Here is a 13,767-nt window from a genome sequence, read left to right as displayed (position 1 = left end):
TATCCAGCCCCAGCACAGCATCCCTCCAGTGGCTGCTGCTGGTATCTGCCTTATGTTTCTTTTAGATTGCAAGCCATTTGGGGACAGGAGACCATTTAATTTATGTGTTTATTTCTCTCTGTAAACTGCTTTGTGAACTTTGGTGGAAGAGCGGTATATAAATATTCGTAGTAGTCGTAATAGTATCTATATGCAACTGGCTCAGTGAAGAGCTGGCCTTTCGGTAGCAAGCATGACTTGTCCCATTAGCTAAGCAGGGTCTGCCCTGGTTGCATTTGAATCTGAGACTTGATGTGTGAGCACTGTAAGATATTCCCCTCAGGGGATGGGGCCACTCTGGGAAGAGCATCTAGGTTCCAAGTTCCCTCCTTGGCTTCTCCAAGATAGGGCTGAGAGGGATTCCTGTCTGCAACCTTGGAGAAGCCGCTGCCAGTCTGTGTAGACAATACTGAGCTAGATGGACCAGTGGTCTGACTCAGTATATGACAGCTTCCTATGTTCCTATGTAAGAGAGGGAGGGATTTTGATCAGTGACAATCCCCAGGTTTGTCTGTGTCAGGGCCGAGCCATTGGGCAGCTGCCTCAAAAGAGACATAAGACCCAAGGTCAGGAGGGTCTGGCAGGAACAGGAAAGTCAGGGTCAAAGCCAGACACCAGTAAGCAGGTGGGCTGGCTGACCAAGGAGGAGCTGTAGGTCAAGGACAGAGTCAAGCCAGCCAGACAAACCCCAAGCCAGAGCTCAGAAACAGAGCCAACGGTCAGCGAAGCCAGAGAGCCCAGCCATGCCATGCCAGGGCTAAGACTTGCTTCAGACAGGAAGCTGCTTCTGTCCTTCCTGTTGTGAGGGGAGCCAGTGATTGATCCCATGGGGCAGGGTTTGCCCAGGGCCTAAAGGCCCCAAAGCCCCAAAGGGCAGTGACATGTAGAACCTCAGCCCTGGTAGGACCTATGTGGAAATCTACCCACATAAGGCATATTTATGCTACAATCTGGTTAAACACCTGGGGAGCAGAAGGTAGCAGCAGCCACCTAGCCACTCAGAACAGTTCCGCTGGGCCTACATGGGAGCAGACACAACGGCGGAAGAGAAGTCAGCTTTCTTCACCACCACCACACAAGGGTGTAATGGAGGGGGGATGTGCACCAGTACTTTTCGGCTTCTCTGGCTGTCAAGGTGCTCATGGCCATGGGGGCTGTCATGGAGAGCGCCTGCATTTCTGAATCTGCAACTACATCACTGCCATCACCACCACCAAGTAGTCCCTAAAATAGACTCTAGGCCTGGGCTGCACAACTTTGGTCCTCCAGCTGTTTTTGGGCTACAGCTTCCATCATCCCTGGCCACAGAGGCCAATAGTCAGGGATGATGGGAGTTGTAGTTCAACATCTGCAGCGGGGCAAAGTTGCACAGCCCTGCTCTAGCTCATATTCAGTGAGATTCATTATGCATCTTTCTCCAATGTCACTCCAGCCATTGCCCAAGTTCCTGCGTGTTGCTTCCTATCACCCAGTATCTTGCCTCTTCGAGGAAGAAACAGAACTACGACGCAGAATATATTGTGGGTTGTAATTTTTATCCCCCCAGTTAATTAGCAGAGCACTAAAGAAGCTACCCACTCCAGTTACAGAGTAGAATGCAGAGTTTAGTTGTTGCAGTTATATATAGGAGACACAAGGAGATTCTTGTAGAACTAAATACTAAGTAGATTTATTGGTGAAGTACACTTTGGATAGGAAAGACCTAATCCTTAATCTAAAGAACTACATAATGAATAGGTGGGGGGGGGGAGAGAGAGAGAGAGAGAGAGAGAGAGAGAGAGAGAGATGTTTCCATCTGCTCTCTAAGAGGAAAGGAAGAGATTCTGACTCTGCACAGGAAATACCTGAGGAGTCCAATCAGGGGTCATAGAGAAGAGACAGGTAGAACAGCTAGGGAGACCCTTACTCACTATCTCTTCTCCATAGTCACTATCTCTTCTCCTTACTCACTATCTCTTACTCACTATCTCTTCTCCATCTCTTCTCCCAATGTCCCTAGTGGTCATTAGGACAGTTGGTGGAAAAGGTTGATGCACTGGAACTCCAACAGAATACAAGTTCAAATTAATAATTGTCATGAATCTGGTACCTTTGACTTCAGCTCTGTGACGGTGATGAAATAACCGCTCAGATCAAGAGGTCTGATTGATGCTCGCTTTGCATAAAGCTCTCGGATGTTCTTCTCCAACTGGTCGTTGGATTCTCCAAGAGATCGCACCTGGCATATGGCAGAGAAAATGAATCTGGAGGATGATATTGGAATAAAAGTGAGGCTGCTAAACCCCTAGAGGACTAGCCCTGGAGTAAACAGTGGTCTGGGCAAATAAGGCCTTTGGCTTCACACACACCCAGCTTGGTTTAGTTCATCAGTGTTGCCAAGTAGTGTTGCTTGTGCAAAACCTAGTAATGCATCAGGCCCTACTGCTATTCCCAGGGTTTCGCAACAATGCTGCCTCTCAGTAATTTGCTGCTTTGCTGCCATGGCTCTCCTGCTCCAGCTCTGGAATCCCACTGAAGCCTCACAGGCCTTCTGCAGCTTCTTCTTTGGTCTTCTCCCCTCTTTCTTTTCTAGCTCACTGCAGACGCTTCACTCAACAAACAGCAAGCAAACAAGCTCAGCTTGGCGCCCCCTTCAGGAAAATGCCCTGGGCAACAACCTGGCTCACCCACCACTAAGGCCGGCCCTGCCCCTAAAGTCCAAATATACTTTCTTGCTGCATGGTTTTTAATCTTGGCCACTAGAGGGGGCCTCTGCTGGCTTTAGAGAACACTTTCATACAACAAGAATGAGTACACACTATTACCTGCCTTTTCAAACAGCCAGAGATGGCTCTATAATGGAGCAGCAGGGTAGGAGATGATGAAGTTTGGAAGCTGTTAAGAGAGAGGATAGCCACTTAATGGTGCAACGGGGAAATGACTTGACTAGCAAGCCAGAGGTTGCCGGTTCAAATCCCTGCTGGTATGTTTCCCAGACTATGGGAAACGCCTATATCGGGCAGCAGCGATCTAGGAAGATGCTGAAAGGCATCATCTCACACTGCGCGGGAGATGGCAATGGGAAACCCCTCCTGTATTCTACCAAAGAAAACCACATGGCTAAAGCTCCGTGGTGGCCAGGAGTTGACATCGACTCGACAGCACACTTTACTTTTATCTTTAAGAGAGAGCAGGGGACAAGATAGACAGATCATCCCACTCATGGGGATTGATGGGTTGTCAGAGCTTGAGCCACAGCACTTCTCTTCTTAGAAACTAAACACTGAGGCCGGCAAATAAGACTCTAAAGCTGAAATCTGGCGGAAACACAGGAAGCAGCCTTACACTGAATTGGTCCTTTTAGCTCAACACTGCTTGCACTGACAGCTTCCCAGGGTTTCAGTCAGGGCTCTTTCTCTGCCCTACCAAGGACCATGCTAGGGACAAGCGTGCCCTCTACCAGTAAGCTAATGCCCAGTCTGCAAAGGGTGGCGGGGGGGGGGGCACAGAAATACATACTCCTAATGTACCTTGATTTTGTTTGGGGTGGGTGGGAATCAAATTTATTCTCCTAATGTCACCTTTATCCCCCCAGATCTCCTAGTTATATACAACGTTGGATTGAGAGGAGAGGATGGTTTTATAACAATTTGGCAAACAATTCCCAAAGGTTTTTATTTTTATTTTTTTAATATCCTTCAATGCTGCATTGATTATAATTGCAAATGTCTGAAACTAAAATTCTGAAATGTGCCTGCATTTTGAATGTGTGTGAAATTTAAGCCCAACTCTTATGTTCATCCTGCAGTATAGTTGCTGGCAAAAATATGCTTCTGTGACCCAGGGCGCCTCTCCATTGTGATAATACCCATAAACCAGGAACCACATTGTTATGGAAGATCCGCGGAATGTCCCCCTACCAGCACCAGTAGCCCACTAGGGACTTGCAGCTGTGATAAGGGAACAACTCATACAAACTTCCCTAAAGACATGGTTGAACCTTAAAAGTCATGTAATGAACACTCTAAACACCTAACACATTTTTTTGCATTTTTTCCAGAGACACCACACAACAACAATATTGCAAGAACTGGATTTTAGTTTCAGCTCTACAAGATTTGTAGCCAAGGTAATCTTCTCCCAAGCCACCTAATGGCACAGTGGGGAAATGACTTGACTAGCAACCCAGAGGTTGCTGGTTCGAATCCCTGCTGGTATGTTTCCCAAACTATGGGAAGCAGAAAGCCTCAGGTTTGATCTCTGGCATCTCCCAGGAGGGCTGAGAAAACCCCCTGCCTGAAACTTTAGAGCAGTGGTTCCAAACCAGGGGGTTCCTCCAGATGTTTCCCAGACTATGGGAAACACCAATATTGGGCAGTAGCAATATAGGAATATAACAATATAGATGATGTTGAAAGGCATCATCTCATACTGCGCGGGAGATGGCAATGGTATACCCCTCCTGTATTCTACTAAAGACGACCACAGGGCTCTGTGGTCACCAGGAGTCGACACCGACTCGACGGCACACTTTACCTTTAATCTTCTCCCAGGAGAAGGGGTATAAAATATCCCCTGCTATAGCCAGAAGGTCACCAAATATGGATATACCCGTTGCGGGTTGTGGGGGGATCCCTTACAGGTGCTGTTATTAGTCAAGACTTCCATAGTCCCACCACTACCCCCTTTATGCAAAACTATTTTAGCACTATCCCTTCCTACCCACAGCCATGTCCCTTCTTTCAATAACCAATATGAAGGTCTCTGCTGTCATGAAAGTACCTCTGAGCTTGTGCCTCTGCTGCACAAGGGATGGGGCTGTAATCCCAGTAGAGCTTAGCAAGCAGAAAGCCTCAGGTTTGATCTCTGGCATCTCCCAGGAGGGTTGAGAAAAACCCCTGCCTGAAACTTTAGAGCTGTGGTTCCAAACCAGGGGGTTCCTCCAGATGTTGCATCTATTGTGGCTGGGGATGCTGGGAGCAACATCTGGAGGAACCCTGGTTAGGAACCACTGCCCTAGGGAGCTGCTGCCGGTCCGAATAGGAAATAATGAGCTAGAGAGACCAATGGTCTGGCTCAGTGGCTGACATCCTGACTACACTGCTTGATGGACGTCCCATTGAATTCAATAGGGCACGAGTCCCATCTTGACTAGTCAAGATGTCCGTCGGTCTGAGGCAGCTTCCTTCGTACAGAGTGCCTTTCTCTCATAAGGACATAAGAACAGCCCTGCTGGATCAGGCCCAAGGCCCATCTAGTCCAGCATCCTGTTTCCCACAGTGGCCCACCAGATGCCTCTGGGGAGCCCGCAGGCAAGGGGTGAAGGCCTGCCCCCTCTCCTGCTGTTGCTCCCCTGCAACTGGTATTCAGAGGCATCCTTGCCTCTAAGCCTGGAAGTCGTCTATAGCCATCAAGACAACTAGCCATCAGGGGCATAACTACAATTAGGCAGGGGGAGGCTGTTGTCTCGGGGGGCCCCCCCACCTTGGGGGGGCCCCTCAGAGGCTCTCCCCCACCCGATCTTCCTTTTGAAGTCATGTTAAAAAAAATTCTCCTCCTTGTTCTGGCGCCGCCCGCTATTTCCTTCTTGTTTGTGTCCGCGAGTCCACCCTTGGGGGGGGCCCTCAGAGGCTCTCCCCCACCCAGTGCCTACCCGATCTTCCTTTTGAAGTCATGTAAAAAAAATGTTCTCGGCGGGGGGGCATTTAAGAATCTTGTCTCAGGGCCCACTCCAACCTAGTTACGCCCCTGCTAGCCATTGATAGTCCCGCCATCCGTGAATTTGTCTAAGCCCCTTTTAAAGCCATCCAAACTGGTGGCCATCATCACCACATCCTGGGGCAAAGAATTCCATCGACTGGTGATGAGCTGTGTGAAAAAGTACTTCCTTTGGTCGGACCTACATTTCCTGGCAATCAGTTTCATGGGATGACCCCTGGTTTTAGTGCTGTGAGAGGGAGACAACATTTCTCTGTATCCCTTCTCTCCATGCCATGCCTACTTTTATAAACCTCTATCACGTCTCCCCTCAGTCGCCTTTTTTCTAAACCAAAAAGGTGGCACCAAATAACTGCAGCATGTCCCCACATGTTTTATGTTAAGAAGCTGGGTTTCCTTCCAGGGAGGACAGCACAGTTCTCAATGCAGGCCTTTGCCGTGACAGCCCTCTTTAAAAAGCAGTGCTACCTTCACACCGTCCAAGAATGTGTTGTGTTGTTTCATTTTTCTCTTTTAAAGCAGAGCTGCATGAATCAGCCCTCCAGCTGTTGTTGGACTACAATGCCCATCATCCCTGCTTATTGGCCACTGTGGCTAGGGATGATGGGAATTGTGGTCCAACAACAGCTGACAAGCCAAAGTTCCACAACCCCATTTTAAAGCCTATACCTTCTGCTGCTACTCCTGTATCACTGACATACTTTGTGGGTACCCCACACTTCCCTTGTCCATGTTCACTGCTGGGAAACACTGTCAACTACTTACCCTGTCCAGGTAGGCAGCCAGGCGGTCATTCAGATTCTGCATGGTGTCTTTTTCGTTAATGTCCAGGATGTTTGTCGCGGAAGCACCCAGCACATAACGCCATGCTGGCCCATCTTTGGCTGAGGACAAGATGTTAGCCATGATGCCAGCGCCCCCATAGATACTTGACACTGCCGGGGGTCTCCCTAGGCTAGGCAGGCTTCCTCCCCTAAGCAGGCTTCCTCCCCTAAGCCCCTGGGCACCTCCAGAGAAGGAAAGGCTGCGGCTAGGGAAAGTAGTCATGGTTCCAGCAGTGAAAGGCAATGCAGAGCCTGCAGCGGAAAGCTTGGAGTGTTCCCATATACAGGCAGGCTGAGGGGCAGGGCTAACTTGCCCAGCCTTCCCTCCACTGGGTCACTTTGTTGTTCTTCCTACGGACAGGAACCAGAGAGGCATTTGTTTTGCAAACCAGACTCAAAATGAACTCCCTGCCCCACCTCCCTGAGGCAAATCTGCAATGCTTATTGCAATGGCCCTGGATCAGATTTGGATCCCAGCCAATTTGTCAATGCCAGATGGATGCCAAGATAACCAAGACGAAAAGTCCAACATACCATTTCTTATCCACCCCTACGCCTCCCCCCAGCCATACCAAGAAGATATGGACGGTGGAGGCAAAAACTCTTGTGTGTGTCAGGGGAGAGAAGCTTGCAGGCTTGATCCTGCAAGAACAGGCTGGAGGGAACAACCTGGAAATGAATCATACCTCAGGAACCCCCGATGGTCAGCCACGTCCCTGATTTTAAACAGATTTCTTTTTGAGGAGTGCCTTTGTCCTTCATCAGTGGCGTAGTTTATGGCTGGACTTCTTGTCTCCACGACTGTGACAACACTTGAAATAAATGGCTTGGGCAGTTTTGGTCTAGTATGACTAAAGCAAAGTGTGCCGTCCAGTCGGTGTCGACTCCTGGCGACCACAGAGCCCTGTGGTTGTCTTTGGTAGAATACAAGAAGGGTTTAACATTGCCTCCTCCCACACAATATGAGATGATGCCTTTCAGCACCTTCCTATATTGCTGCTGCCCGATATAGGAGTTTCCCATATTCTGGGAAACATACCAGCGGGGATTCGAACCGGCAACCTCTGGCTTGCTAGTCAAGTCATTTCCCTGCTGTGCCATTGGATGGCTCTAGTATTACTACAGGGCCCTTTTTCAATCTGCCCCCCCCTTTATTCAATGCAGGGACCTATGGGAGAGCTGCTACTTTCATCATAAACCGTGAGCAGACATTACGTAATGTTGTATGTGCATTCAGGTGCCTGTACACATGTACATGTTTTGGTATGAATGACTGTACATACATTCACTTGAAAGGTGAATCGGGGTACAGGCCTCCAGAAATGCAGGGCACAGATAAGAGACACCCCTGCTAACTGAGCAAAGAGGCTCCTTTTTAAATGTTTCTCTCTTCTATTTGGCAGGAGAATAACTTTCCCTATCTAGCCCCAGCCCAGCATTTTTTCCACAAGCTGTTGCTGGTGCCTAGCTTGCGTTTCTTTTTAGATTGTGAGACCCTTTTGGTTGGGACGGGGATCATCTTAGTTATTTTGTTAATGTAAACCGCTTTGTGAACGTCTTTTTGTTGAAAAGAAGTATATAAATATGTGTAATCACTGAATAACTGTACATGTGTACAGATCTGTATATGCACACACTATACACAGATTATACCTGCATTGAATATAATGTCTGAATAGGGCTTTTGTCACAATTTACTCTCACAATAACTTCTGGGTGATTAAACTTCTGCTCTTTGAAGTCTCAGATGTAAATACCCCTAATTTTTAGATGTCATATTCTCACTACCTAGTTTTTTTTAAATCTGCCTGCAACTTCTCAAGAACACTGTGGTGCTCATCAGTGGAGGAAATGTCCTCCCCTAACATGTATGGGCAAGAAGAATCCACAAAAACCTTGTGGATTTGCTTTCAGGTTATTGGGGTGGGGGCATTATACCAAGCAGTGGCATAGCCACCATTAGATGTGGGGGTCCCTAGGCCATTAGTGTCCAAACCACCGGGAACCTTCTTCTTCGGCACCCCCACATGAGTGCCCCCTTGCCTCCCCTGCACCCAGCCCGCGAACAAAGTGCTTGCAGGCCAAGAAAGATGGACATGTGGCCCTTCACCCTCACTCAGCTGGCCCATCCATGCTTTGTTTGCTGGCTGGGTCCATCCTTTTGCATCCTCGCTTCAAGTGAAGGAGAAGAAAGCAGTATGCAGCTGGTGAACAAAGTGCAAGTCAGCTGAGAGAGGGTGAGGAACAGCACATCCTGCCCCAGTGTCAGCCATGACCCCTGCATTCGCATTATATATTCCATTAGAGCCTTATTCACATGCTCTGTTCAATGCACATACAATTTTTGTACAGTGTATGCATGTTCGGTTATGTGCCTATTCTATTCAACACATATATAGCAGTACACTTTTCCATACCCTGCATTTGAGGGGGCCTGTACCCAGGTTCACTTTTTAAATGTACAGTCATTCAAACAAACACATTTATATGTATACAGATACTTGAACATAATGTCTGAATACTATTATGTTCAATGCGCATACAGTAGCACACTTATTTGTACTATTGACATCTGACATCAGGTGCGGGGGCATGGTTTCGTTCCCAAACGGAGCCACATGGCCCGGTTTGGGAGTTAAATTGGACAGCACTCCATTCGCAGCATGGCCGGAGAGACTCTCCCTGACTTTTAAAGGCAGGGAGAACCACTCCAGACGCGAACACCCAAACGGGGCCGCGTGGTCCCGTTTGGGAGCTAAATCGGCCAGTGCTCAGAGAGTTGCTCTGGCCGTGCTGCGAACGCAACACTGGCCGATTTAGCTTTAAAATGGGGTCATGTGACTCTGTTTGAGAGCTAAATTACACACACACCCGCATCTGATGTCAGACACCGGGCACCGGGGCATGTCTGAGCCGCAAGCTGTGGCCCCTGAGAGGTGGCGGCCTGGGTTCTTTGAACCTGTTCGCTCAATGGTGGTTCCAACCCTGACCCTGGTTCACTTTTACAATGAGCACATGTACAGTCACACACACAAAACACATATACATGTACAGACACATGTAAGCATACAGTATAATTTCCAAATAGGGCTCTAGTTTCAAATGAAGAGAGGATGGAGATTCCAGAATATTGCTGTCTTGAAAATTCCAACTCACTGTTTTTCTGAAAGTGATTTACTTATTTATTTGACATATTTATATGCTGCCAAAAACTTACATCTCTGGGCGGTTTACAATAAAACAATACCAAAACAACAATAACACACGCTCCAATATAAAAACTTTTAAAACATTACAATAATTTAAAATTTAAAACAATGTTAAAAGCTAAGCCAATGCCCAAGTTGAAAGCCAAACAGAAGAATGCTGAAACTGGAGATAGCTCAAACAAAAATGTGGACCTTTCAACAAGTAAGACACAATGGATTGGAGGGAGGCCAATTGTCGGAAACATCAGCACAGGTACCTGGAATTTTCCACTAAATGGAACTTTCCATGAGTTGGATTTCACGAACATAAAGAAATAACATGGAAAATCCCAAGTATTAATGGTTTCAGCTATACATTCCAAAAGTGCACTCGGCTTCCATTCAAAACACACAGGCCAACATTCTGCACAGTGCAACCACCAGGGTCGCTGTATAGAAGTAGGCTGCTGGAAAACTCCTTAAAATAGCATATGAGCACTTGCTCGTTTCCAGCAGGTACCATAAATCAAATGCCTACACACTCTTTTTAAGGAGTTTCACAACAGCCAGCCTCCACAACAGCCCTGGGACTGCCTTTTAAATGCACAGCACCCGCGGCACCTTGTTAACACTGAGGCTGCGCTGTGCAGAATGTTGGCCACAGTCGATATTTCATCTGCTTATTTAGTAGATGCATAGCCCACTTTTCAACAAAACAAGATCATGAAGCAAGATGGTTCCCTGTCCCAAAGGGGCTCATAATCTGGAGAGAAACGTGACGGACACCTCAGGAACAGCAACTGGGAAGGACGCTGGGCTGGGCTGAATAGGGACAGTTGCTTCTCGCCCCTGCCCCCCTGCTAAATATAAGAGAGCTATCACTTTAAAAGTTTCCTCATTGCCCAGTGACAAAAACAAAACACTGAAATTATCTACAACTTCAAGGGAAAGCTGAAGCAAAGCCACACATAAATTGCAATGGGACTTCCAAAACTTTGTACAAGAGTTCGATGAGATTAGACTTATTACATCCCAAGACCAGAAAACTGCACAAGAATAAGCTGCCATGAACATTGGGCTGCTTACAATCCAGATGTCCTTGTACCCTTGCCACTCCTTTTCCTCTGCTCCATTTGTTCTCCCTGGAACTGAAATGTAGATTGCAAACACATTGAGGCAGAGACCTTCTTTCCCCCATATGTTACTCTGCAAAGCATCCTATATATTGCTGGTGGTACTCAGTCCCCCATTAGTAGTGTTCTCCCTGCAGGTGCACAGGGAACCCAACGGGGCTAGAGAGAGAGCAGCCGTTGGTCCTTGCTGATGTGGGGCCTCCAGGTTTGCAGCATGTGTGTGTGTTTTGGTGCTGGGAGGCCCATGCTATTTTAAACATCAAAAGATTGGGGAAACAGCAAGACTGGCAAGGTTGCTCAGAGAATAGCAAGGGTAACACTTCTTTACTGAATTAAAGGAACAGGCAGAAGAAACAATAGGCTCTCTCGATCTCGCTCTCTCTCCCCTTAGTCTTAGTTCCCACCAAGTGCTAGTGCCACCTATTGGCTGAGACATATAACAACATTTCTATACAGAGACTGTGTTTGGCAGATGACACCCATGCACAGACACAAGGAGAGTAGGGAGCTGGGCTGCCCCGAGAGGCTCATCCTGAGCAGAATGCGGCCTCAATACATGTCAAAGGAAAGGAGAGAGGTGGAACAGAATGATCCCTGAATTCACATTCCATTGCTGTCTAGAGAGAAGCAGAGTGGGATGTGAGCAAACCATAGCATGTGAGCAAAGTTGGGCAGCTGACTGTTTCTGAGGTCTGGGTGCCCCCACAATGAGCAAACTCCCCTGCTGCTAACTCAGCAAAGAGGCACCTTTTTCAAGTGGTGATTCTCTTTATTGAGCAGGGGGAGAGCAATTGGCCCTATCCAGCCCCAGCATAGCATCCCTTCCAGTAGCTGCTGCTGGTGTCTTGTCTTGTGTTTCTTTTCAGATTGTGAGCCCTTTGGGGACAGGGAGCTATCTTTATTTATTCTTATTTCTCTGTGTAAACACATTTGTTCCCCCCAGGCGTTTAATTAGATACTGTTTTAATTGTTTGATTTTTAATAGTTTTAACCTTTTAAATTTTAAATTGTTGTAATGTTTTAACCTTTTTATTTGATGTTTTTATTGTTTTGTTGTAAACTGCCCAGAGACTTGCCTTTGGGTGGTATATAAATATGTTAATTAATTAATTAATTAATTAGCCACTTTGGGAACTTGTGTTGAAAAGTGGTATATAAATATCCATGGTTGTTGTTGTTGTGCATGCAGATCAGTGCAAGGAAATGGGGGCAGGGAGAAAGAAGAAGGGTAGAAAAAGTTATATCCTTTTTGCCCAGCCCCTTCTCTCTCTCTCTCTCTCTCGCCATTCCCACAAAAGCAAAACTATCAACAAAACTGACTTTTTTCACAGGCCTCCTCTTGTAAATATTAATACCAATACATGCATCGTGTCAGTTATGAAGAACACAGTATCTTTCAAGGGTGGCTTTTCCCATTAACATGCATAGAAACATGGAGCAGGAAAGTACCAGGTCCCTGTTATTTGAAAGAAAAAAGCTGCACTCGAAAGACACAAGCTCACGCGAGGGAGAAAAATGCTGAATCATCCCTGCTGAGCTGCCTAGCTAGGCTTCTCCTAAAACTATTCTATATTCCTGGTAGTGGCCTGGGCTCAGCCTGCCGCTGCGGCCCTAGCTCTGCCCACTGCGTCAGCGTCTGACATCAGACGCAAGGAGCAGTTAGCCACGACCCCCATGTCTGATGTCAGATGCAGGGAAGTGGTTTAACTCCCAAACGGGGCCCCGGGGCCCCATTTGGGAGCTAAATCCAGCCAGTGCTGCATTTGCAGCATGGCCAAGAGGAGGCTCGAGCCACTCCAGCTGCGCTCCCAAATGGGGCCGCGCAGCCCCACTTGGGAGCTAAACCACACTCCACGCATCTGATGTCAGATAGGGGGGGCATATCTGGGGCATGAGGAGCAGCTCCTGAGAGGCGGTGGTCCAGGTTCTTTGAACCCATTGGCTCAATGGTGGCTCCGCCCTGGTATCTCCCTTTTCTTTTTCATTTCTATTACAATGTTCTATGCCAATTCTTTGTAATTACTATATAGGTTTTGCTGTGGTTTTTTTTGGGGGGGGGCTTCTTTTTAGGCCAATCCAGCAAATGCAAAGTCCTTGCCCCTGCACCAACATCCCTCCTCCTCCTCTTCCTGACTCATGTTTATCTTCTGGAGCCTGTGGGCAAGGAATTGGGCAGCTGATTCATGCGTAGCATCTGGTACTACATTGTAGGTACTTCTATTAATATATGATGATGATGTAATATGTATGTATTCAGCAGTACTTGGGTAACCCAAGTACAAAATACCATGTGAGAAATGGCCCTGAGTGCCAGCTGCATGCTAAATGCTACAGCAATGAACATAGAAGCCCTAGATCACTAGTATGAATATCTATCTATCTATCTATCTATCTATCTATCTATCTATCTGAAACATTTGTATACCACCCAAAACACAAGTCTCTGGATGGTTTACAACAAAACAATAAAAAGAACAGATAAAAAGATTAAAACATTACAACAGTTTAAAATTTAAAACGTTCAACATTAAAGCTGCCGAGAAGTCCAAAAGGACCAAAAAAGTCACACTTCCTCTGTCAATCCCCAATTGGAGATCATCCATCAGGCCGATCAAGGCAGTCTCCACCCCATAGCTCACCCCAAAGCTGGTCTGAAATCGGTCTAGATAATCAGTTTCCTCCAAGACTGCCGGGAGTTGTGAGGCCACCACCCTCTCAATTACCTTGCCCAGCCACAGAATGTTGGAGACAGGCCTATAGTTGCTCCGCTCTGAGGAATCCAAGAGAGGCTTCTTCAGGAGTGGTCTAATAATTGCCTCCTTAAGGCAAGGAGGCATCCTGCCCTCCCTCAGAGAAACATTTATGATCTCTACTAGGCCTTCTACA

At 47.2% G+C, this 13,767-nt stretch overlaps 1 protein-coding gene across 5 annotated transcripts in view; it reads right to left on the bottom strand.

Moving 5' to 3' along the window:
* The window catches only part of LOC128329000 (keratin, type I cytoskeletal 17-like), a 213,631-nt gene that overhangs the window by 19,051 nt on the left and 180,813 nt on the right, over positions 1-13,767 (bottom strand). For 2 of the 5 annotated variants that reach the window (XM_053259355.1, XM_053259354.1), the window contains exons 2-3: positions 6,502-6,620; positions 2,129-2,257 (exon numbers count right to left, since the gene is read on the bottom strand). In XM_053259355.1, the coding sequence (XP_053115330.1) occupies positions 2,129-2,257; positions 6,502-6,543 (171 nt within the window). In that variant the 5' untranslated portion in view covers positions 6,544-6,620. Of the gene's footprint in view, positions 1-2,128; positions 2,258-6,501; positions 6,885-7,246; positions 7,385-13,767 lie in introns of those variants that run through there. The other 3 variants (XM_053259353.1, XR_008309497.1, XM_053259352.1) reach the window with 3 other exon arrangements.

The sequence above is a fragment of the Hemicordylus capensis genome, chromosome 6, assembly GCF_027244095.1.
Source record: "Hemicordylus capensis ecotype Gifberg chromosome 6, rHemCap1.1.pri, whole genome shotgun sequence".
NCBI lineage: Eukaryota > Metazoa > Chordata > Lepidosauria > Squamata > Cordylidae > Hemicordylus > Hemicordylus capensis.
Note: the sequence above shows the minus strand (reverse complement) of the source record. Positions and strands in the feature narration are given on the sequence as shown.